We start from the raw sequence: 25714 nt of genomic DNA, 5'->3' as shown, positions 1-25714 counted from the left end.
CATTTTTCATTTTTAGTTTTTCAAAACACTCAAAATATGTATACTTACCCATTTTCAAAAATATTTTTTTCAAAATACGAAAAAAATTTGTACACAAACTCAAAACGCTGAAATCATGTTTTTATTATTTTCACCCAAAACACACTATTTGAATCCAAAACGTGGAAAACGCTCTCCATCCTCTCGGAGACTGGAATCTAGGGTCGACTTTTCCTTTTCTCTTATTTCTTCTCTTCTCTTCTTTCTCTCTTCTCTCTTCTTTTCTCTTCTTTCTCTCTTCTCTCTTCTTTTCTCTTTAAGGCTCAACCGTCAACCGCACATGCCATTGCCATCATCGCCGCAAGCCGCCATCAACTGCCATCCATCGTTAGATTGCTGAAAGGCTGAGCATCGCAACCGATAACCCAGATCCATCGAACTGTCGCCATCGACCACCCCCGGTCGCTCCCCTTGCACTGCAATTGACAACCTAGATCCACTACCTTTGACCATTGTCGTCTGCCTCCAGCCACCGTCGCTGTTAAAATCGCAGCCTCGCCTCGCCTTCTTTAGTTATTTCTTCCTTCTATAATTTCTTCCTTCCGCGACTCCTCATCTCCAAGGTTTTAGATTTGGGGTTTGATTTCAATTTTGAAATTAGGGTTTAATTTAATGGTTTATAAGCTTGATGTGGTTGTAATAATCTTATGCAATAACAATGAAGGGGAATCAAAATATGTAAGTTTTTTTTGTTTTTTTTTGGTTTGAATACTAAACTGAATATGTAATATGGTTTTTCTTCGTTGATTTTCTTTTCCAATGACATTTTCAGGATTCTGTAATTTTAATGGTTTATAAGCACTTTGCAATTTCAATGAATTATATATATACGGTTAGATTATTAGTTATCTCTTGTATTACAGTTTAAAACCTTTGAATCAAATTCATTGAATAAAATATTATAAAATAATTCTTCTCAAAATTTTAAACTAAACGCGTTTTTCAGTATTATGTTTTGAGAAACAATTTTTTAGAATGACAAAAAGAACGCATTTTCGCAATCTCAAAATAGACACTTAAAATACAAAACTGAAAATGAATTCAAAATTGAAAACTGAAACATGAAAAAAATACTACCTAAGTTTTTGAAAAAAAAAAAAAACTACTCATTTTTTGAAGGGCTTTGCTGGCCGTTGTACATGATAGATTCTGGCAATCATAATTGACCATTGAAATCTTCTTAGTCTTGTGACATACATATCCAAAAATTAAAATAATTTAATCTTATTAAATGTAGCATTCCACATTGAGCGATAAGAAGAATCAGAACAACTTACTCTAATGGGCCTACACAAACTTCCTAAGGGGGTCACTCATCCCTGGATTACCCCAGGTCAAGCACGCTTAACTTGGGAGTTCTTTGCCAACATTCAGCCCAATAGGTATTCAGCTGATATTGTTTCATTTCTTACACTATTCTCGATATATACTAACTTTTCTGGACTCTCGAGATATTACATTAAATCTAAACTTTAATTTTTTAGTAAAATGATACCCGTTATCTTCTCATTTATATGTATACATATTTCTTTCCGTTGGATCTCAAAAAGGTTGTATCAAGAAACAGTCCTTTGACTGTCTATTTTTAAATTTGTATGTATATATATTCCTATTTCTAATTTTTTTTGATAAATTGTGAATATATTATGTATGTATATATATTTTGTGAATGTATGTATATAGTTATGACAATGAATGTATGTATTATATAGCGGTGATTTTGTGAATGTATGTGTGTATATATATATATGTAAAGAAAGAAAATAATAATGAAGTGGAAGAACTTTCGTATATTGTATTAGGTTTGATTATTTTCTTCATTTGAATTTTTTATTTTTTTTAACTATTAAATCATGATTTATAAATAATAAAATTTGTGTTTATGTTTGTTTAAATAAATGATAAAATTTATATTTATGTTTGATTGAATAATTATTTTTTATAATTTCTTATATTAAAAATTATATTTAAGTATTTTTCTTGTGTTTCTATTTTCTAATTTTTAAAAAAATATTTTTTATATCATATTTATTTTCTTTTTTTTTTTATTTTCATGCAATATAATAAAGAAAGGGGATCATCAAATACTCAATAAATAATCTCCGTTTGCCTTTAATATCTATGCGTCCTTTCCATCTTTCATTTAGATAAAAAAAGAAAAAAAATCAACGTCAAAGTTTGAAAATTTTATTAGATTCTTAATTTCACACGTTAATATTTTATTAGTTTAAAATATTATTTAAATATTTAGAATTATATTCCTATATTAATATATTATATCGTGTATCATATCAACACAATAGAATATATTAATGTAATAGTATCATCTCGTGTCAAAATTAATATTCAAATAATATTTTTATTATTAGTTAGATTTAATATTTAATATTTAACATTTATTAAGAAAATTAAAATTTGACAACTCTTGAAAATTCACTAAGTTATCCAATCTTTATCCTAATATATAATCAATATGTTTGGGGGTGCTCTAGCCATTCCCAACAAAATTTAACTCTAATTTATTCAACCTCTCTTATCTCCTTTACATTCTTGTTCAAATTATCCAATCATTATAATAATAAAATTAAAATTATTACTGTTGAGATACAACAATCAAAATTTGTTTGTCACAAGAAAGCTTAGGAGAGGTCCGGTAGAGTTTGGTGATAAGGTAGAGTAAGGCTTGTGTTGGTGAATAGTGTCGAAAAGAGTTTAAAGCTACTCGAGGAATAGCTCGATTCGCTATTTAGGAAAGCAAAGGTCTATATAGGGTAAGGCTTGATCTATTGTCTAAGATAGTAGAAGTAAGGCCCTAGAAATTACCTCGAGGAAGTTACCTAAATGGGGTTACTCGAAGGGTCTTTGGAAAGAATAGGACTTAAAGGGGTCTTTGGCTCTTGGTCCTGAAGGTTAGGCTTCGAGAGAGCTGGTAATGTCTTTGGGAGGTGCTTTGAAGGCTTCAAAGGGGCTTCCAAAAGAGTTTCCGCTATTTAGGAGAGTTGATTGGTATTCAAAAGGGTTGCTAGGTCTACGGTTTACAAGACAAAAGTAGTCAGAATGCACATGTGGATTTCTCTCACGCGGACCCTCCGATGCTTAAGTTAGAAGTCATCATCATGCTAAAGATGAGATACAGATATGATGCAATGTATGTAGGTGAAGGCTTTGGGAGGGTTTAGAGTCTTCAGAAAAAGGGTTAGGTAAATTTGGTGTGCGTGGATTTAGTTTAGGTTTGGGTTTTCAGGGTTTGGATTTGGATCTCAAAGGTGTGGGACCTACATACACATGCACGAAGACACATTGCAAGAGCCCTTAGATGAGAGGACACAAGTCTTTGGGTGCCCTGGGTTAGGATCGAAAGCCTGAAAGAACTCCCCCTGAAAATTATCTTTGGATGATGGAGGCCTCGAAGAGGCTAGCTGTAACAGCCCACTTCTTCAGGGCGTGTTATGCCTTAGGAAATTTGGTTTATTATTATTATTTTTTTTATCTTTACATTATCCCGAAATTCCCTAAGACCTTATCTAGTGCGAGATATCTACACTAGAAATAAATACAAAGCGGAAGCTGAATCGAACATGCTCATATAATAATAACTAGACATGACATTCATTACAAAGTTAATTCATAAGCGTTTGACAATAAATACAATGTACATAATTCTTAGACTACTAACATAACATGGTACATTTGCTCGCTTTTCGACGTCTCGCGTCACCACATATCACCAATCTCGGAATCATCTCTGCAAGTCCCAACTGGAACGTTGAATGTTCCAAGGGCGAACCCAAGTTAGATGATGAACCATCTAAGTAAGGGTACATAATGCTATATCATGAGTGTATGCAATGTCTTTCATCGTAGGTGTCAACTGCACCCCTCATGCTACCTACCATTTTAGCGGCCACCTCTTTCGAAGCCGGGGTGTATGGGTGCACCCTTGGTAAGGCAGCGGTGCCAGTTCGTACTCCCTACGGCCTCATATGCGTGTGATCGATGATATCAACGTGTATTTATGCATTTCATAGTCATGTATGCAGTCTACGTGATGGATACATATCAGGGCATGTCAATATGATAAAAACATTTATGAGAAAGTACCACTTACGTTTTAGAGCTTATCGGGCTACCTCGATATCCATGTCTTGCCTCGATTTGCGTGCCAACCTCAAAATTTGTGCGAGTCTCTTCAAATTCAGCCTCAAAGTATAATAATCACCATAATTATTTAAATAATCATTAAAACCTATTTTTTCATAATTTCTGGCATTTTCTATAATTTTCTCTCTATTTCTTCCTATTTTTCCTCAATAAATCCAGATTAAATATTTCTAAAATATTTTCTCAAATATTTCACTACGACAATTTATAAAATAATATTTTTAAATTTTTGAAATTTTCTAGAGAATTTTACTCACCTTGACTTAGCATATCCGATTTTCTCGATTTGCATGCAATTTTCTCAAAAAGCGCGCCCGAGCCATTTCTCACCAAAATCTCCGAGATATCACCGAAACATAATTTCCTATTTTTCAGGATTTTTTCTAAAATTTTTCCCATCATTTTTTCTATTTTCTTTTCTTTTCTTTTCTTTTTTTTTCTTTTCTTTTTCTTTTCTTCTTTCTCCCTCCTTCTTCCTCTTCCTCTGTTTCTTCCTCCCGTGCCCGCCTGCAACTGCCGAGACAGCCGCCGTCCACCGCACCCGCCTCCTTCGCCAGCCGCTTCGGTGGCCTGCTGCGCCATCACCGGCCGTCCCTAGTCGCCGCCGTCGCTCGGAGCTGCTCGCGGCCATTGTTGGCCGTGGCTGGTGCAGCCCTGCCGCAGCTGGAGCTCGCGGCCATGGCCGCGGCTTGCAGCTTCCTGCCGCCTCCCAGCCTCCCTCGCCGCCCTCCGTCGCGACTGCTGCCGAACACTGTAGCGACCGTGGCCTCCAGCTCGCGGCCATGGCTGCTCGAGCTTGCCGGAAGCTCGCGGCCATGGCTGCCGCGAGCTTTCGCGCTTGCTCTAGTTGCTTCGGCTCTCTCTTTCGATCTCCCAATCTTGCTCTCACTCTCTCTCGCGATTTATCTCTCTTCCTCTCTTAATCCCACTGCCTCTCTCTCGGCCGAAGTTCTGAGGCTCATTGCCATTTCTTCTTCATTTGCTTGCTATTTATAGGCAACGCGGACTCTCCATGCGTATGGCATACTCAATTTGCCGCCACACGTCACCTATTGCGTGCAAATTCATCCAAATGTTGCAGGTCATGGCTTGAAGCAGCGTGTTGCAGGGCATGTTAAGTTACAGATGCACGCTCGTATTTATATATACATATATACACTATATATTATATTACTATTTATAAGAAATTACACCATTAAATTCTGATTTTCATCTTATATCACTTGGGAAACTCTGTAATTTCAATTATACCCTCAAACACTGAATAAAATTGCATTTCGATACAGAAAACGCAAAATTAATAACTTTAAAGGTACTCGATTTGGACGATTTTGCCCCATTGTCCTCACCGGGTTGTCGTTTCATCCCAAAACCATTGAAGGGTTGCTCGTTAAACAAAACCGGAGCCCCCCTAGGGTTCCGTTGATTTTTCGGGAGTCTCCTACGATAATTCGGTTTTACAACCTAATTAATAGCTGTATTTTATCTGTACCGAAAATTGTTCCCGATCCGATTTCTTTTGATACCATAAATCACAACTCGATACGCTTGTCGAGACTATATAATTTTCTTTAGATAATTTCACTCCGAGGCATTCCCGGCAGTTGATTCGGTACCTAAAATTGCTATAAAATCAATTTTTCAGTATTCTAAACTTATTAAAATTACATGGCAACCTTATCTAACCATGGGGTATTACACTAGCCAGGTGATTAGTGGTTAATTTTGTAAAAATTATATTATAATTACACATTTCTTTTGATCTTAAAAATGGCTTAAATTAGATATTAATATATATTTTATGGTTATATACAAGTTTAAATTGAAAGATGAATGAAATAAAGTTCAAAAGTAAAATTTAAAAATAATAATAATAATATATAAAATTATATATAATACATATACATCATTATATGCATGCATGTAATATATATATATATAATATAATCTAATATATATGTGCCATGTGTAATACATATATATATAATATAATTTATTAATAACATTAAATTATTTTTTTGTAGACATGAAGAATTCAAGCCCATGAAGACTTAAAGTTCATGAAGAATTCAAGCCCATGAAGAATTCAAGCCCATGAAGAATTAAGTCCCAACTTGAGCAACTCATGGAATATATCATTTGGAAAAGGCCGAAGGATTATTTTTAATCCTAATGAAGATTAAAAACCCAATTATAGAAATCTATTTTTATTTTCTTGTGAGTGCTTTATTAGATGTGTATTATAACTAAAATCTATTTAACTTTATGAGTGCTTTATTAAGTATGTATTTTAGCTAAAATCCATTTAATATTAGGTGTGTATTATAGCTAAAATCCATTTAACTTTAAGTGTGTGAGTGCTCATTAAATATAATTATGTCTAATTGAATAATTGAAATTGTGTGGTTTGTATTGCATCTTGTGGCCTATAAATAGCTCACTTGATTGCATTTGTAAGTGTGATTATTATTCTTGAATTAAAGTTTAGTTGTTTCCTTAGAATTCTCTATTTGAGAATTGCTTTTATTCTCTCTAATTTTCTTTAGTATTTCCTCTTGTGATCTTACTTCATTTATTTCTTCTTTTAAATTCTTATGTCATTTATGGTTACTTTATTATTCACCGCCTAAATGGCCGGTTAGTTTATGCTTTTAAATTTCTGTAATTTTAATTCTTGTCATTTAATTGTTCACCACCTAAATGACCGGTTAGTTTCTACTATTTTAATTCCTGTCATTTAAATTCTGTTATTTAAATTATGTCATTTAAATTCCTGTCAATTAATTTTCAAATGGAGATGAGTGGCTAAATCTAATCTTGGGTTAAGGCAAGGACAGTGTCCAACGCTAATGATTCTCAAAGAAAGCTGCGCTTTAAATGAGTAACATTAATTTAAAATTCAGTATGAGTGTGTTTTGATTATTGAGAAATCACTAGGTTTGGATTGAAGCGTAAGCCTAACTTAGAGCTTTCATGTCACGCATGAGAGTTACTAGAACTGGAAACGCTATCATACCCAAACCCGGATGATTAATTTAGTTATTTTGTGTATTAATTGCAATTGAATTTATGATAGTTGTTTAAATTAGAATCCCACATATCATGTATGAGGATTGCTTAAACTAGAACTATCATTATCTCTAATTGCATTTAATAACAAACCCTCATATCTGAAATTAAATTAATGTTGCTAATCTTTTATACTAAAATTTGGGAATCAACGGGTTGGCACTGAAATTATCTTAACTCAAGTACTATCCAATTTCATATTCTCACGTTCAGTATTTATTTCAACTTCTGCCTTGTTTTATTTTCTAGTATTTGTTATCTAAAAAACCATAAAAAATCTTCATTATCAATCCATCTAAATGCGTGTGCGTGTGTGTGACATTCTTTTTCTTTGCCATAAATAAATCTCTTAGTGGACGATCTGGACTCATCTAGAAAGTATAAATTTAAATTTAGACTACAACTGTACTCGTACACTGATGAGTATAAACCTCTCACCTAAATAAAGAAAAAATATAAAATTTTTATTGTGTTTTGTTTTGTGTTTTAATTGCAGGGTGAGAGTGCAGTCACCAGGTTATTTTGATAATAACCTAGGTTAAACTTGTGGGAGAAGAGAGTCTCCCGAAGGTTTTTGAAAATGCATTATACAAAAGAATGTTGAAGGATGTGCGCCAATCCTTCTAGGAAGTAGTCCACGAAAGGCCTTCAGTTAGGTCTTCGAGGAGTTTGACCCCCAAAAACTTTTGAATAGGCTTATCGCCTCTAGGGGAAACCCCATTCCAAAAGGTCGCCTGAAAGTTATGCTACAACAATGGCTTTTCACTCTTACTTTTGACTAAAAGTGAAAGGGAAAAATTCATGAACGTAAAATGGGAGTTACCCCGAAGATGTTCAGGTTTAATTCCTTCGGAGGCATATGGTTCCTGAAGAGATGCGTAAAATTGGAATTTCTGAGATTTCACACTTGTGAAAGGCATCAAAAAAGGTGCAGTCTACTTTAGGGATGCATGGAAGGCCACATTGCATGTGCTTAATGATTACATGGTCGTTTGGTCCCCAAGGGTGCAATTATAAATACTAGGGGAAGATGTATGCTTTAATAAATGAGAATGCAAGAAGATGGATTTGAAAAGCTTTTCTTAATGCAATGCAAAGAAATACTTATATTTATATTATCTTCCGCTACAACTATTTTTTAGTTTAAGAAAAATGTTAATTTCAAATAACTTTATTGCATCATAATTTATAAAATTTCAATTATTTTTAAAAAAATCAAAACACCCAATTCACCCCCCATTGGGTGATCTTTCAATTGGTATTAGAGCGGGTACTCTGATTTTTGGCTTAACCACCAGGAGTGATCCTTGCCATTCTTCCATTCCATAGTTTTTATAAAAGCTAACCTTTTTGAGGTAATGCTTATTTTTCTAGTGGCATCATCTAGTATCAATGTATTTAACTCTTTCTATCGATATGTGTTAGTGCATGCCCTATAGCTTAAGTGTTAAGTTGTACTTGATACATTAAGATATGATATATTTGTTGAGTAATATATCTAGTTGTTTCATGTTCATGTTATTTATTGGCAAGGTTTGTCTTTTGTATTTATTTGCTTGTCTATCAATTACTTAAATATAATATGCTTAAAGACAAAGTCCCTAGATTTACTCTGTGTAGAAAGGAATTGAGGTGTGACGTCAATTGTAAGGTCCTTGATACACCTAAAAGTACAACGTTAAACATGTCCCTGGTCAAAATTGTCATCAAGACAGGACATTAATGACACAAAGAGACCGATGTGTGCTATGTTGTTACCTTTAGAAAAGGTAGTAGTTGATCTCACGGACTACAGGTATCGGATATCTAAGTTAGTAGATAGGTGCTTGTTGGTGAGTACAAGTTCACTGGATAATGACCTGACCAAAATGATTCTTTGTCGATCTTGCAAGAGTGCCTAAGGAAACCTCTAGTGGCGGTTGTACAAGTGATCCTTTGACTTGAGGTCACCACTGTGTCTTGTGTGTGGATTTGTATGCTTTGACACTGTTAAATAAACATCTCAATAAGGGGTGTGAGTACGGCAGCGATTAGGTATGCCACGAAGAATGTGAAGGCTGTGTGTGAGCAAAGACAGGATTCATCAACCCTATTTTCGGGAGATATGTCTCATGGGCCCTTTTGTAATACTCGAAAAACTTTCACGTAAGAAATATGAGGTTTCAAAGGAAATTGGTATTAGAAGGGCCCGAGAAAATATCCGAATCGACTAGAAGGAACGCCCGGGGGCTCATATACCTAAAGAAATAGGCATATACCCATTAAGAATTTTAAGAAATGATTTTTTAGCATCGAGAGAAATTGGATCAGAAATGATTTTTGGTACAGCTAAAAATACAACTATGATTTTGACTGAAAAACTGAATCAACGCAGGAGACCTTCGAGAGGTCAAAATAACTACAAGAAAGTTCATATTTAGTATGTAGAACAACCCTTCAGTGGTTTCAGGAAGAAACAAAAGGATTTACAATCAAAATGAAGATTCGGGCCTAAGTATAATTTCTCGAATTTGCCCGAGGGAGCTTGAAATGACATTTTTTCATAATCTTTGGGGGTGTAATGGAAAGTATAGAACTTGTAGGTCGCAACAACACTATTGGGAAGCTCAGGGGCTTCAAGGAAAGGACCAAAAGTTTAAAATGGGAAGAAATTAGGGTCAAAGTGTAATTTTGTAAAATTGCACAAAGAGCAATTCTGCCATGGCCGACCAAGCTTCCTCCACCATCTCCCATCACCGAATTCAGTGGCAAAATACTCGAGGAAAATAGCCTAGGATGCTCTTGGGTCGAGCCTAGGCCAGCAATCGGCCTTAGCTTGGTTGAAAATGGCCAAACTTTTGGCCGAAAGAAACTAGATTTTTACCCACTATAAATCAATTTTTGAGGCAATTTTCGATGGGTTTTGGGCTCATTAAGGGCAAGAGGAGACATCAGAGGCTTTGGATGAAGCAAGATCCGTCGTTTTGGGGTTCGAATTTGGCTATAAATAGAAGATGTAGAAGTTAAGAGTTTTACAAAATTTAAGTTTCAAATCGACCTCATTTTTGAACAAATTGAGGCATCAAACCATAGGGATTTTGTTTCCCATGAGGTGAGGATCATTTTTAGAAAATTTGAGGAATTTTGAAGTTCATTTGAGGGGTGATCGGAGCTTTGCTGGAAAAATCGAATCTCACTGAAGCCAAACTGATTTTTTCTCGAATGGAGGTCTTCCAAGTGTTGTTTCAAGTTCAAATTTGGCCAGAATAATTGACTCAAGGTAAGTTATCTTTTGGTATAGTTAGTTTAATTTTCCGGTGTGCCAGTGCTGGAGAAGATGACCGGAGATAATTTTTATTATTTTTAAATGTTGAAAATAAAAAAAAATAGAGTAAAAATAAAAATAAGAGGGATAAAATTCTGGAAAAATATCCATAAATACATAAAAATAGAATATTTTACTTTTATGAATTTTCATTTTGGAAATTGCATGATAAAATAATTATTTTAAATTTTGAAAGGAAACTTAATTAGAAAAAATAGGAAGAGGTTTTTGGAAAATTCCAAAAACATTTATGGAGATTAGAAATGTTATTTTAGGAATTTTTATAAATAAAAATTGAAAAAAAAATACTTTATTAATAATTTTGGAAGAATTTATGGCTATAAAAAAATAGAGAAAAATAAGAAAAATAGAGAAAAAAATAAGGAAATGTCTAGAAAAATGAGATTATTAATTTTTCTTGGAAATTATTGTCCAAGAAGTGATTTGGCCAAGGATCTTGATAATTTGTATTATTTTCAAGGTTTGCACGCAAATCGAGACAAGTCAAATTTCTGTTTTAAGGTGAGTGGTTTTGTCTATATAATCCACATACGATATGATTACCTTTCTATGCATGATATCTACGTATGTTATGATTATCTTCATATACTGTTGCATGAGAAGTCGTGAGGTATGCATGACATAATATTATTGTGATATTAAAACTCATACATGGGATTGGGATGTCACCCTAAGAGTGTAGCCGTAATTCACCAAGGGCAATTGATGGAACAATGTTAGGATTATTTTGCAGATGTTCGGGATTCTGCCTAGGGTTCTGTGCCGGGCTGGTGGGACAGGAAAATTACACTATGGTATTTGTTATAACCCTCACTTAGAAGATTTCATCTTCTAGTATTGGACTATGTCCCTAGAATATTCCATGTTCCAGGCGAAACAAGCGGCCGGAAAGGCAAGGAAGTGATGGAGGTATGAGCTTGACGAAAATTTGTGGCCCCTATGTGGGGCTAGGATCATCTATTACATTCAGCTGTATTGTTTAAGGTTTTAGCAATATTTGTAATATTATGTTGGGTGAACGATGTGTATGTACCCACGTATATTATGATTTCAAGGTTTCTTACAGGTTCTGATCTTACTTTAGCTTATGTTTAAAGTGTATCACTCCTTCACCATGTTTGGGAGTGTTAATGTACAAATGTTATGTTGTGGATTTATTGTTGGTTTATGTTTGATGTAAAAAAAAAAAATACTAGCATATATTAATGCCCTGTAAGGAGGGGTGTTACAGTTGGTATCAGAGCCAAAGTTTTATTTCGAGATTTAGGATAGATCATTTTGGGATCTATGAAACCGAGGTTTAGAAAAACTTAGATTAAGAAATCCTTATCTAGGGATTATGGACTTAAATGTGCTGTAGTGAAAGTACATGTCTAGGAAAGTTCTGTCTAAGGAAAGACTTGGTATTTAAGTGCGTCTGTTTGTGATCTACCTCTCTTTTCTAGGAGCTTACCTAGTGTACTATTCATGTACAAACACTATGTGTCTACTATTCTCGGTGAATAATGGAAATCTAATCTGTTTTTCAATGTTAGAATGGAAGGAGATTACCTTGAGCAATTCTGGGTGACCCACTGGACCAGTCGATGGGTGGATAACGACCTTGATGGACCTGAGGTCGAGTCTGAAGATGACATAGCGAACAACGATGCTTGGGTCTGGAAGTCAACCAACCCATAGAAAGAATCGTGGACGATTTTATTTCGCTTATTAGTATGTCAGATGTGTGCTGTGTGCTTTTCTTAAACGATGTTATATATATCGTGTTATGAAATGAAATTCCGTTTTGAAGAAATTCTTGTGTAATGAGATTTTGTCTTTTCTTTCAAATGGTAACCACGAGACAACAAAGGAACGTGACTCCTGTCAACCCAATCGGGGAATCGAGGATGTCAGAGGCAGTAGGAATCACCACTACAGTCGTGCCAATAGTAGTAGCATCCGGACTGGGGAATAAGAGACGAAATCAACAGTTCCCGAAGGACGATTGGACTGGATAGAGAGGGTCATTGAAAACCTCATAACCCACGCAACTAGGAGAGAACCAGCCAGGCACACTGATACTGTATTGGAACAGTACAGGTGACAACGACCGCCACCGTTCAAGGGAAAACCCAATGATGACCCCAACATGGCCGAATACTGGTTGGAGCAAACAAAGAAGTTTCTTCGACATCTACAGTACAATGATGAGGACAAATTGAATTGTGCCACTTTTATGTTGGAGGAAGAAGCTAGAAGATGGTGGCAAATAGTAGAACGAGCTTTACAACGATCCCACTCGAGGCAAGGATCAGAATCCGATGAGACTCCTGTATCAGTCTGGGAGGCATTTAAAAAGGCCTTCAATGATAAGTATTTTCCTCTTAGCTAGAAGTAGGAAAAGTGCTGGGAGTTTACAAACCAAAAGCAGATCGGGGAAATGTCGGTGGCGCAATACGACACCAAATTCAACCAACTCATTAAATACGTTCCAATGTATGATGCTGATGAATGGCAAAAGGCACAGAAGTTTATGTCGGGACTTCGAGTAGAGCTGTTGCAGGCTTTGAGCACTTGGTCGATCGATTCCTATGAAGAAACCTTGAGTAAAGCTTTGATAACAGAAAGGAATCTTCTTCAAGTGAAGCTTATTAGGTCTGGTGAAACGAAGGCAAACTCAGAACAGAAATCGAGAAATAAAAGCTCCCAAAACAGCAGGCAATGCCTCAAATGTAAAGAAGAACCATCCGAGAAAGAAATGCTTGGTAGGGACATCCAGCTGTTACTCGTGCGGAGAACAAGGACACATAATTAGAAACTGTCGCAAGAGAAAAGAAACACCTCCAGTGAAAGATCTAACGAAGGTGGTGTGTTTTCAATGCAATCAACCAGGGCACTATTCAAGGAACTGTCTGAAGAAGCTAAAACTCGGACAAGCAGATAGACCAGCTGAAAGAGCAAGAGAGGCTCGTGGGACTCGTCAGGGACGCGTCTACAACCTCACCAAAGAAGATGTGGGGATAGATTTGACAGTCATACAAGGTACGCTCTTTATATCGAATACCCCTGTGCATGCATTGATAGACCCTGGGTCAACGCATTCATTTATGTCATATACACTAGCTATGAGCTTGGGGGTAGAGACTAAACCTATGGAATCTCTGATAATAATTTCAACGCCCATGGGTAAAAGTGCAAGGTCCTCAAGAGTGATAGAAAGATGCGAAATTAGTTTAAGTGATGCTCGATTCCAGGTTGATCTAATCTTGCTGGAAGTATACGACTTCGACGTAATCTTGGGAATGGACTTCTTGTCCAGATATGATGCCAGTATAGATTGTCGAAGAAAAATAGTGACCATAAAGAAACCCGAAGGGGAATAGGTCAAATTTTAGGGACAAGGTGACCCCAAGATTAGAAAAATGATTTCGATTATGAAAGCAGTAAAATTGATAAGCTAGGGAGCTCATGGGTATATAGCCTATGCTCGATTAGAAAATGGAGAATTACCAAAACTCAACGAGGTGCAAGTGGTGCAAGAGTACGAGGACGTGTTCCCAGAAGACCTACCGGGATTACCTCCACCTCGAGAGATTGAGTTCTCGATCGAGCTAGTACCAGGAACCCAACCAATATCAATTCCACCATATCGGATGGCTCCGGTAGAAACGAAGGAATTGAAGAGTTAGCTTTAGGAGCTAATCGATAAGGGATTCATCCGACCAAGCACATTACCGTGGGGCGTGCCAGTATTATTTGTAAAGAAGAAAGATAGTAGTATGAGGATGTGAATCGACTACCGTCAATTAAACAAGGCCATAATCAAGAATAAGTATCCATTCCCAAGGATTGATGAGCTATTTGATTAGTTACAGGGAGCAAAGGTGTTCTCAAAAATTGATTTGAGATCCGGATACTATCAATTGAGAATCAAGTTGGATGATGTCTCGAAGGCAGCATTTTGAATAAGGTACGGCCATTATGAGTATTTGGTGATGCCATTTAGACGAACGAACGCTCCAGCGGCATTTATGGACCTCATGAATAGAGTGTTCAGACCCTACCTAGATCAATTTGTAATCGTGTTTATAGACGATATATTGGTATATTCCTCGAATGAGAATGAGCACGAATGGCACTTGAGAGCAGTGCTAGAAACTCTCAAGAAACATCAACTATATGCCAAGTTCTCGAAATGGGAGTTTTGGTTGTCTCAAGTTTCATTCTTGGGTCATGTGATATCGACCGAGGAAATCTCAGTAGATCCAGCCAAGATTGAGGCTGTTCAAGGATGGAAGCAACCAACATGTGTAATCGAGATACGAAGCTTTTTGGGATTGGCAGGCTATTATCGAAGATTTGTAGAGTGGTTTTCAAAGATAGCCGCACTTATGACAAAACTTATACGAAAAGAAGTCAAGTTCGAATAGACTGCCAAGTGCGAGGAAAGCTTCCAGGAGCTCAAGGATAGGCTAACCTCGACACCTATTCTAGCAATGCCTGGAGGGTAAGGTGGATATGTTGTATACATGGATGCCTCGAAGATAGGCTTGGGTGTTGTGTTAATGCAAAATGGTCAAGTGATCGCGTATGGGTCACGAAAGTTAAAGAAACACGAGGTAAATTACCCAACTCATGATCTGGAACTGGCAGCCGTGATATATGCTCTGAAACTATGGAGACATTATCTGTATGGTGAAACCTTTGAGGTGTTCACAGACCATAAGAGCCTGAAATATGTGTTCTTGCAAAAGGAGTTGAACCTTAGGTAGCAACGGTGGATGGAGTTTCTTAAGGACTACAACTGCACCATACAGTATCACCTAGGATGTGCCAATGTGGTAGCTGACGCACTGAGTAGGAATGTGCCTATTTCTATGGCCCGGATGATGGCCCGTGAGTGGCAGATGTTGGAGGCTTTTAGCCAACTGACGGTGAGTGTAGTGCCGAAGGAATCATCCGTCCTTATCGCTGGCATGGTAGTTTAACTGGATTTGGTGAATGAAATACGAGAGGCATATGTGGATGATAAGCGAATACATCTATGGGTGGACGAGCATGGCCAGCCTAAGAGATCCGATTTTGAAATGCATGATGGCATACTAATATTTCGGGGAAGGATTTACGTGCCAAACCTAAAAGACTTAAGGCAAAGAATTTTGAATGAAGCTCACAGAACTCGTTATACAGTACACCCAGGAGCCACAAAAATGTATAAAGATCTCCGAGAAGTCTATTGGTGGCCAGGATTGAAGACAAGTGTGGCAAGAAAAGTAGTGCAGTGTGACGCATGCCAGAGAGTAAAGATCGAGCACCAGAAACCAGCTGGACTCATAAGACCATTAGATATCCCAGAATGGAAATGGGAGCATGTCATGATGGATTTTGTGACAGGTCTTCCCAAGGGTTAGAGAGGCAATGCGATTTGGGTTATCATAAATAGGCTAAAAGAGTCGGCACATTTCTTACCTACGTGAATGGATAGGCCAATTCGAAAGTTTGTGGAGCAGTATATTGGAGAGATAATTAGACTTCATGGCACACCAATAAGCATAGTCTCCAATCGGGATTCGAGGTTTACCTCAAGATTTTGGGGGAGCTTGCAGGAGTGCATGGGGATGCAATTGAATCTTAGTACAGCTTATCACCTGCAGACCGATGGACAATCTGAAAGGACCATTTAAACATTAGAAGACATGCTAAGGTCACGTGCCTTGAATTTTGAGGGTAACTGAGAAGAGTAATAACAGTATAGGAATGACACCCTATGAGGCTCTATACAGGAGGAAATGTCGCTCACCTATTTGTTGGACCGAGGTAGGAGAGAGAAAAATATTGGGACCCGAGCTGGTACAACAAACTTCGGAAAAGATCCAGAAAATTCAAGAGAGAATCTGAACCGCACAAAGCCGATAAAAGTCTTATGCGAACATAAGAAGACGGGATCTGGAATTTGAAGTGGGAGATCATGTGTATCTAAAGGTATTACCTCAGCATTTAGCAACTCGAGGAAAGAAGAAATGAAAGTTAAGACCTCAATTTATAGGACTCTATCCAATAATAGGGCGAGTTGGACCATTAGCTTATCGTTTAGAACTTCCTTCTAGCCTGTCCAACATCCACAATGTTTTCCATGTGTCTCAACTTCGAGGGCATATACCAGACCTCATTCAGGAAATTCGAGTGGAAGTGATCGAGTTAAGAGACAATTTAACATATCCAGAGTCGCCTGAACGGATCTTGGACCGTCGCGACCAAATCTTGAGGAACAAAGTCATTCCATTAGTGAAGATTCAATGGAGGAATCACACTGAGGAAGAAGCCACGTGAGAGCTCGAAGATACGATAAAGGGAAAATATCCCCAGTTGTTCGAGGAAATAGAATATAATAACATATTTTATGATTTCTAAGAGATGTTATCAAGAACCTTGTGAAATAAAGAAATTTTTTATGTATGATTACGTGAAAGACATGGCATACCCGGTTGATATTGCTCGTAAAATGGTATGAACTTGGATGACTACAAAGAAAATTAGTAATGATTTGTGACTAATGTATCGAGTTGGTAATTTGATTGACCAAAGTAAAATTTTGAGGACGAAATTCCCTAAAGGGGGGAAGAATGTAATACCCGAAAAACTTTTAGGTAAGAAATATGAGGTTTCAAAGGAAATCGGTATAAGAAGAGCCCGAGAAAATATCCGAATCGACTAGAAAGAATGCCCGGGGGCTCATATACCTAAAGAAATAGGCATATACCGATTAAGAATTTCAAGAAATGATTTTTAGCATTGAGAGAAATTGGATTAAGAATGATTTTCGGTACAACTAAAAATACAACTATGATTTTGATTGAAAAATCAAATCAATGTAGGAGACCTTTGAGAGGTCAACAGAACTGCAAGAAAGCTCATATTTAGTATGTATAACAACCCTTCAGTGGTTTTAGGAAAAAGCAAAAGGATTTACGATCAAAATGAAGATTCGGACCTAAGTGCAATTTCTCGAATTTGCTCGAGGGAGGTCGAAATGATATTTTTTGGAATCTCTGGGGATGCAATGGAAAGTATAGAACTTGTAGGTCGTAACAACACTATTGGGAAGCTAAGGGGCTTCAAGGAAAGGACCAAAAGTTCAAAATAGGAAGAAGTTGGGGTCAAAGTGCAATTTTGTAAAATTGCACAAAGAGCAATTCTGTCATGGCCGACCAAGCTTCCTCCACCACCTCTCATCACCGAATTCGGTGTCGAAATACTTGAGAAAAGTAGCCTAGGATGCTCTTAGGTCGAGCCTAGGCCAGCAATCAGCCTTGGCTTGGTCGAAAATGGCCAAACTTTCGAATGAAAGAAACTAGATTTTTACCCACTGTAAATCAATTTTTAAGGCAACTTTTGGTGGGTTTTGGGCTCATTAAGGGCAAAATGAGATATCAAAGGCTTTGGGTGAATCAAGATCCGTTGTTTTGGGGTTCGAATTTGGCTATAAATAGAGGATGTAGTGGTTGAGAGTTTTACAAGATTTGAGCTTTAAATCAACCTCGTTTTTGAAAAAATTGAGGCACCAAACCATAGGGCTTTTTTTTTTTTCCATGAGGTGAGAATCATTTCTGAAAATTTTGAGGAATTTTGGAGTTCATTTGAGGGGTGATTGGAGCTTCGCCGAAAAAATCGAATCTCGCCGGAGCCGAACTGATTTTATCTTGGATGGAGGTTTTCCTGTTTCAAGTTCAAATTTGGCCAGAGTGATCGAATCAAGGTAAGCTATCTTTTGGTATAGTCAGTTTAATTTTCTGGTGTGCCGGCGCCGGAGAAGATGATCGGAGATAATATTTATTATTTTTAAATGCTGAAAATAAAGAAAAATAGAGTAAAAATAGAAATAAGAGGGATAAAATTTTGAAAAAATATCCAGAGATACAGGAAAAAAGAATAGTTTGATTTTATGAATTTTTATTTTGGAAATTTAATGGAAGTTTAATGATAAAATAATTATTTTGAATTCTTGAAAGGAAACTTAATTAGAAAAAATAGGAAGAGATTTTTAGAAAATTCCAAAAAAAAATTATGGAGATTAGAAATGTTATTTTAGGAATTTTCATGAAGAAAAATTGAATAAAATACTTCATTAAGAATTTTGGAAGAATTTATGGCTACAAAAAATAGAGAAAAAATAAGGAAAAGTCTAGAAAAATTAGATTATTAATTTTCTTTAGAAATTATTGGCCAGGAAGTGATTTGGCCAAGGATCTTGACAATTTGTATTATTTTCGAGGTTGACATTCAAATCGAGGCAAGTCGAATTTCAGTTCTAAGGTGAGTGGTTTTGTCCCTATAACCCACATACGATATGATTACCTTTCTATGCATGATATCTACGTATGCTATGATCATCTTCATATACTGTTGCATGAGAAGTCGTGAGATATGCATGACATAATATTATTGTCATATTAAAACTCGTACATGGGATCAGGATGTCACCCTAAGAGTGTAGCCGTAATTCCCCAAGGGCAATTGATGGAACAACGTTAGGATTATCTTACAGAGGTTCGGGATTCTGCCTAAGGTTTCGTGCCGGGCTGGTAGGCCAAGGAAGTTACACTAGGGTATTTGTTTATAAATGTCCATGCATCGTTCATTCATTCATACTTATATAACCCTCACTTAGAAGATTTCATCTTCAAATATTGAACTATGTCCTTGGAATATTCCACGTTCCAAGCAAGACAAGCGGCCGGAAGGGCAAAGAAGTGATGGAGGCATGAGTTTGACGAAAATTTGTGGCCCTCATGTGGGGCTAGGACCATCTATTACATTCAGTTGTATTGTTTAAGGTTTTAGGAATATTTGTAATATTATGTTGGGTGAACGATGTGTATATACCCATGTATGTTATGTTTTCAAGGTTTCTTGCAGGTTCTGATCTTGCTTCCGCTTATGTTTAAAGTGTATCACTCCTTCACCATGTTTGGGAGTGTTAATGTATAAAGGTTATGTTGAGGATTTATTGTTGGTTTATGTTTGATGTAAAAAAAAAAAAAATCCTAGCATATATTAATGCCTTTTAAGGCGGGGTGTTACACCTTTGGGGAAATATAGTTTGTAAGTCTATGGCTATAGTAGGATAGAGATCCTATGAAGCTATACTTTGCAGGAGCCAAAGAAATATTATAATCAAACACTAAATGGGAATTGACACTCAATCCATATCCTTGCTTGATTGAGATTCTTTAAACCGATGAAAGGATTGAATTGCATGAGAAGATTATCACTGAAAGGTATTGATTATAAATTGATCATTCTACCAATTGGGGGCCATGATGGTTTGCTAGACTTCGCTCATGGTCTATAACTTTATTCGATAAAGTCATGACCAACATATGTAGAAGTCTAATGGGTCACATGCAATAAAGGTTTGCAATTACAAAGTAATAGAGGGCTTGATTAGGATTGGAGAATCCTAATGAGGAGCTAAAGTTCTTAAATATTAATAGTTAATATTTTAGAACTTATAATAAATAAGTCTTTTGATTAAGTTTGTCATAATTCACCTGAAACCCTAGTTGGACTAGGCTACCCAAATTAAGGGCTTGGGTCTTGGTAGATTATTACTTAATTAATCTGTGGGCTTATTGATGAAACTAACCTAAGGACATTGGGTGGGTTAAGGAGCTTAATGTGTTATTTTAAAATGTTTAAAACTAAGTCCCAATGGACTATTTTAAAGTATTTAAAACTAAAGCCTAAGAAGGAGAATAAAAAAAAAAGCCCAATTTTATGTTTTAAAGGGTTTAAAACATGGCCTTAAAATACCATGCGATCCAAAACTTCAATTAGGGTTTTGTGCCTAAGGGTTATAAATAGCTCTTATGTGGTTCCTTTTATGATGAACCATGTGCCTCTCCTAGCCATTGATGCCATTTGACTGCATGAGAAAAAAACTCCCACGCCGCCCTCTTGAACTAACACTTTTTCGTCCTTAGGGAAATCGTCCCCTGCAAGGTTCTTAGATTGCAAGCTCGCATGGATACCGTTAAAGGCAAGGCAATTGAACGGCTTTGGATCACCGCTTTTTGAGATTGGTCTACATGTCAAGAGGTAATTCTTTGCCTTTCATCCATAATCTATTCCCTTTGGAGAGATCCTAAAGGCATTTATGGTTAAAATTTGTTATTTTTCGTTGCGTTATGATCCGTAAATTCCTTTAATATGATCATATGAGCTTCATTGATATGAATTAGGTGATTTTAATATATTTTGATAAAATCATTTTTCTTTGTTGTATATCTATGTATGAAAATGAATTTCCAAACATTTTGATTCAAATAAAACTTTTCATATGGATTTATCTGTTCTAACTTTTTCTTGAAATGAAGCTGCAACAGTAAAAGGCAATTCTCCTGATGCATCATTTATGTAAGTGTGCTTAACTGAGTATGAGAAAGAGCAGGAAGTCTCTACCTCTACATTTGTTATTCATCATGAGTTAAGAGAATATATGATAAATGTCATGAAGTTTCAATGTTATGAGTTATCAGGGAATGTTGATTTTGAAAAATGCATTTCATCCTACATGTGTTTAAAACTAATTGCATTATTCATAAAATATCTTTTTTTTAGATGGACTGCATATCAAATCTTTTACATTGGTATATGAAAATCAAATTTTGATAAAAAGGGTCATCATGGCACAACAAAGATTTTCCATATCTTAACCTTATTTTTTTAAATCAAAAAAGTTTAGACCACATTGGATATCTATTAAAATCATTATGTGGATCTAACATATTCATGAGTTTGTTAAAGGGTTATTTTTAATTGTTGTCTATCATACTAACCCTTAAGGACCCAAGAAAATGGGTATCCATAAGTTCTTTTGTGTGCTTTACAGTTTCAAATCCAAGAAGGACCAAGTTCAAGGATAATCCTACTGAAAATCTTTGGGGTGGATGAAATTATCAACCCTAGACCTAGCAATCTTTCCTGGCTCTCTAGCAAAATTTTATTTATGCTAGTATGCGTACATTTCTTGAACAAGTAGGAGAAGAAAAGGCAACTAGGGACACTTTACTCTTTAGGTTCAAAAGTCATAGCTTCTCTTTTTCCTCTGACCATCTGATTAATCTTCTTAACCTAAACTCTGGTGAGCTTCCTCTAATCAGAGTACCTAATCTGATACCAACTAAAAGATCACCTAAGAAGGGGTGAATTGGGTGTTTAGAATACCTTTTTAAAAATAATTGAAATATTAGAGATTATGATGCGGTAAAGTTATTTGAAATTAACATTTTTCTTAAACTAAAAAACAATTGTAGCAGCAAATAATATAAATACAAGTACGCTCTAATAAATGAGAAATATTGATATAAATACAAGTGTGCATGATAAAGAAAAAGATTTGATATGCATGGAAATGTTGATATGAAGATGTATGCTTTAATAAATGAGAATACAAGAAGATAGATTTGAAAAGCTTTTCTTAATGCAATGCAAAAAGATGTTTGAAATACATTTGAGTATGCACATTAAAAACATTATAGAGATGATTGATGATGATTAACTAAAATGAGAATACATTAGATAGGATGAAAAGAATGTTTTAAGAAAAATCAGATGCAAACATGTTCCAATCATAAAATGATTATGTAAAGATGAAGAGCATTATTTGATGATAAAAATAATTAAAAACTATTATAAGGGTAAGAAAAGATTTTGCTAACTCTTCTAAGTTTGTTTTTTAGTTTTCTTAAAAAGTTGTATGCACTTGAAAGGTATGAATGCAAATAAAGGTAAAGTTCTTTTATGTAAATGAGAAGTATGAAGATTAAAACTAATATGTTTTTTAAGATGATTCCAATCATAAAACATTTGAATGATAACTAAAAAAAAAATATTAACAAAGTATAAAAACAAACCACACATGAACACCACAATTTAGAGTGGTTCAACCAATTGCTTAGTCCACTACCTTTGGCTTTTCACTAAGGATCTTGAAAACATCTACTAAGAATTTTAGTTTTTACTGGTTTAACTATAACCTCTACTTTTACGAGTTAAGTAAGAACCCTAACTTTTACAGACTAAGTAATAATCTCTACTTTTCACGAGTTGAGTAGGAACCCCTGTTTTTAAGGCTTAGCAGTAACCTTTTACATGAGACTTCTTCACACTTGGCTTAGCCACAACCAAGACATTGTTTTTTAAAGGCGCAAGCATAACTTTTTACAAGTTTCACAAATTATGTGAAAGGATTTCTCAAGAGAAAAATATAAGATTATACAATGATACCAAATATTCTCTTGATCAAAATAGAGTTATAAGAAGGAATGAATTAAGCACTCAACTCTCTTAAGAAAAATCTAGTTTAGAAAGATATACATTAAAATCTAACCAAATGATTACTTGGAGCGAAGAGGATAATCTAGAAGAACACTTACACAAGCATTTTTTATGTTGGCCAAAAAATGAATTCGGTTGAGTCTAGATGTAGATTAACTCTACTTTGCTTGGACATCAATGCCTTAAGTATCTTTGAATGACAACGTCATCTCTTGCTGCACTTGGCCATTTTTAGAAGCTTAAGACTTGGGATTTGGCATTAAAACTTGCACACACTCACAACTTCTTTGATTTGACTAATAACAATGAAATTTGTTAAAAAAAAAAAAACATATGCAAATTATAGAGATAAGCATTAAGCACACAATGCATATTCATTTTTATCATTCTTTTATAAGAGAACACGGTTAGACTTCATAGGATAAAAAAATAAAGTTCTAACGGTTAAACTGTCATCTTTTTTCTTTTCAAGTAATGACTATATTTTTCAAAATCAAATGTCAGTTACTCAACTAACTCCTAGAGATATTCAACTAATATACGAGCATACTCAATTGGATATTTTATATAATTGATTTTATAGAAGCCTCACTCGAGCATGACCAAGTCATTTCTCGATTGACTCATAAGCCACAGAGTCTTTGCATTAAACACTAGACTACCAAACTAAGCTTACTCGACTAACACAAGCATATACTCTAGTACAAATTACTGATACTCGATTAATCTTAAGCACATAAACTTAGCCAAATTTAATCCAATCTTCACTCGACTAATATATAAAGACACTTGATTGACAAAAATACTTTTAGTCTATTAAGAGAAAGATATACTCAACTAAGGAGATGATTGAAATTTTGATATAAAAAAGTTACTCGATTGATTTTAGAAAATAGAGAGTTTATATAAAATATTTGAGTAGGAAATTTTAATAGTCAATTGAAAAGAGATTTTACTAAAACATATAGTCGATTGTTTTGAAAGACACATTGAGCATTACTCAACTAAAAATATGCTTTTCCAAAAGCTTACTCAAGTGGAGAAAGATCTATACTCGATTATACAAAGTACCATACTCGATTGTAACTTTAAGAAACATAGCATTATAAGAACATACTCGAGTAGGTTTTTATGATACTTGATTGAATTACTTCAATACTCGATTTTTTTGAAAACATACTTGATTGTTTTGAAAGCAATGCTTGATTGAATCAAAAGTTGCTTTATAGATGAAAGTAGATGTAGAAGCTTTAAAAGAATATTTGACTACTTTGCCTTCAAAAGCTTTATATATATACATATACTTAGTTGAACAAAAGGCTTTTATACTTAGCCGATTTTCAAAAATATTTTCTCAAGAGATTTTCATTATGCTCGACTAACACAAAACATATTTTGGAGAATATATAAACCTAAAATTCTCCAATTTAAGAAAAAATATTTTCTTAAGTTTCAAAACACCTTGATTAATCATGCTCAACCTATACAAAATACATTCTGGCTATTTTAGAAATACATACAAGTATATGAGTATGAAGTTCTCCAATTTAAAAGAATTTATAAAATATTTTGGAAATCATCAATAAACCAAATTTATTGAAAATATATTTTCTAATATTATTTTCTCCATAAATCAAAATATAAATTTCAAAACAATGTCCTTTGCAGACCCTACCTTCTGCTATTCAACCACCCAAAGCTCTCACACCTGAATCCTTCCTTGAAAAATCTTATGCGATTACTGGTATCTTCCAAAGACATCAACTACCTTCTGAAGGCCCTTTCGCTACAACCTATGCTTAAGAAGGATCCTTCTATTGTATGTTGTTTTTCTGAGGGACCCTTCTACTAAACTGTCAGAAGACTTTTCTTAAGGAGGCAAAGTTTTCCTAAGGTAATTCATCAATGGCTCAGATTAAACCCACTCCTACACTACGAGAGGGTACATCCGAAGGTGTTAAAATAGATATATCCCGAGATGTCAACAATCAGTCCTAAGGGATAAGGATGTGAAGGAATATGCTTATGCCTCTAACATCCCCACCTCTTAGAAACTGAGGAGACTGAGGAGGCTAGGCTAATTACGACTATTGAAGGGGATAAGGTCGTTGTTTATATTGGTAGTTTGAGGGCAGGACTTAGATTTCTGCTCCATCCATTTGGGATGTAGTTTTTGGACAAGAAACAACTAACACCAGCTCAAATGCATTCCAGCGGATGGACAGTTTTGGTGGGATTCTTCGTTCTATGCAAAGAGCGGTGTGTGAATACAACCATTGACCTTCTTGAGTGTTTTCGTCATTTCCAAAATGTCGCTATTCCTTGAAGTGCCTCAAAAGGTGGACGGTTTTGAGACCTAGTGGTTGGTGGTTAGGCCCCTACTAAATTGGAAGGCACTGAGGTTCTGGCGCACTGAGACAATGAGGAAGAAAACGCGCATGAAACTCCCCTAAATTCCCTCAATTCCTCTTTTAGACAAGCTTTGAAAATTATAGAGTCCTAGTCCCCAAATTTGAGGAATTTGAGAATGAACCGTCAAAAAAGATGGCACATGCGCAAAACCCAAGAAGAAGCATCATGCATATTCCTTGCTATTAACAATGAAATCCATGTTCATACGTCATCACACATAGACATAAACACATTAAGGTCAACATACCCACCATATCCCATCAAGTGTACAACTTAGACCATACACAAAATGTAATTTAGTATTACACATCTCAAAACACCCCCCAAGGACCTTCCGGTTAGGACAGCTCTGTACACATTTCTACCTCATGGCTCCAACTTCACCTT

At 35.5% G+C, this 25714-nt stretch overlaps 1 protein-coding gene across 1 annotated transcript; it reads left to right on the top strand.

Moving 5' to 3' along the window:
* The first annotated feature begins 13016 nt into the window (after window positions 1-13016).
* LOC127799782 (uncharacterized) lies at window positions 13017-13959 on the top strand. Its single transcript, XM_052334006.1, has 2 exons — window positions 13017-13341; window positions 13469-13959. The coding sequence occupies exons 1-2, from the start codon at window positions 13017-13019 to the stop codon at window positions 13957-13959; spliced, it is 816 nt and encodes a 271-aa protein (XP_052189966.1).
* Window positions 13960-25714: the final 11755 nt, after the last annotated feature.

This window comes from Diospyros lotus, chromosome 4, assembly GCF_014633365.1.
Source record: "Diospyros lotus cultivar Yz01 chromosome 4, ASM1463336v1, whole genome shotgun sequence".
Taxonomy (NCBI): Eukaryota; Viridiplantae; Streptophyta; class Magnoliopsida; order Ericales; family Ebenaceae; genus Diospyros; species Diospyros lotus.
The sequence above is the reverse complement of the archived record's forward strand: the minus strand, read 5'-3'. Positions and strand labels throughout refer to the sequence as shown.

Bases quoted from the DNA above. Each gene is read 5' to 3' on its own strand.
- LOC127799782 (XM_052334006.1), top strand. From the start codon at position 13,017: ATGTCGGTGGCGCAATACGACACCAAATTCAACCAACTCATTAAATAC. The intron at 13,342-13,468 runs GTAGGGACATCC...GCAATCAACCAG, and splicing joins ATCCGAGAAAGAAATGCTTG to GGCACTATTCAAGGAACTGT.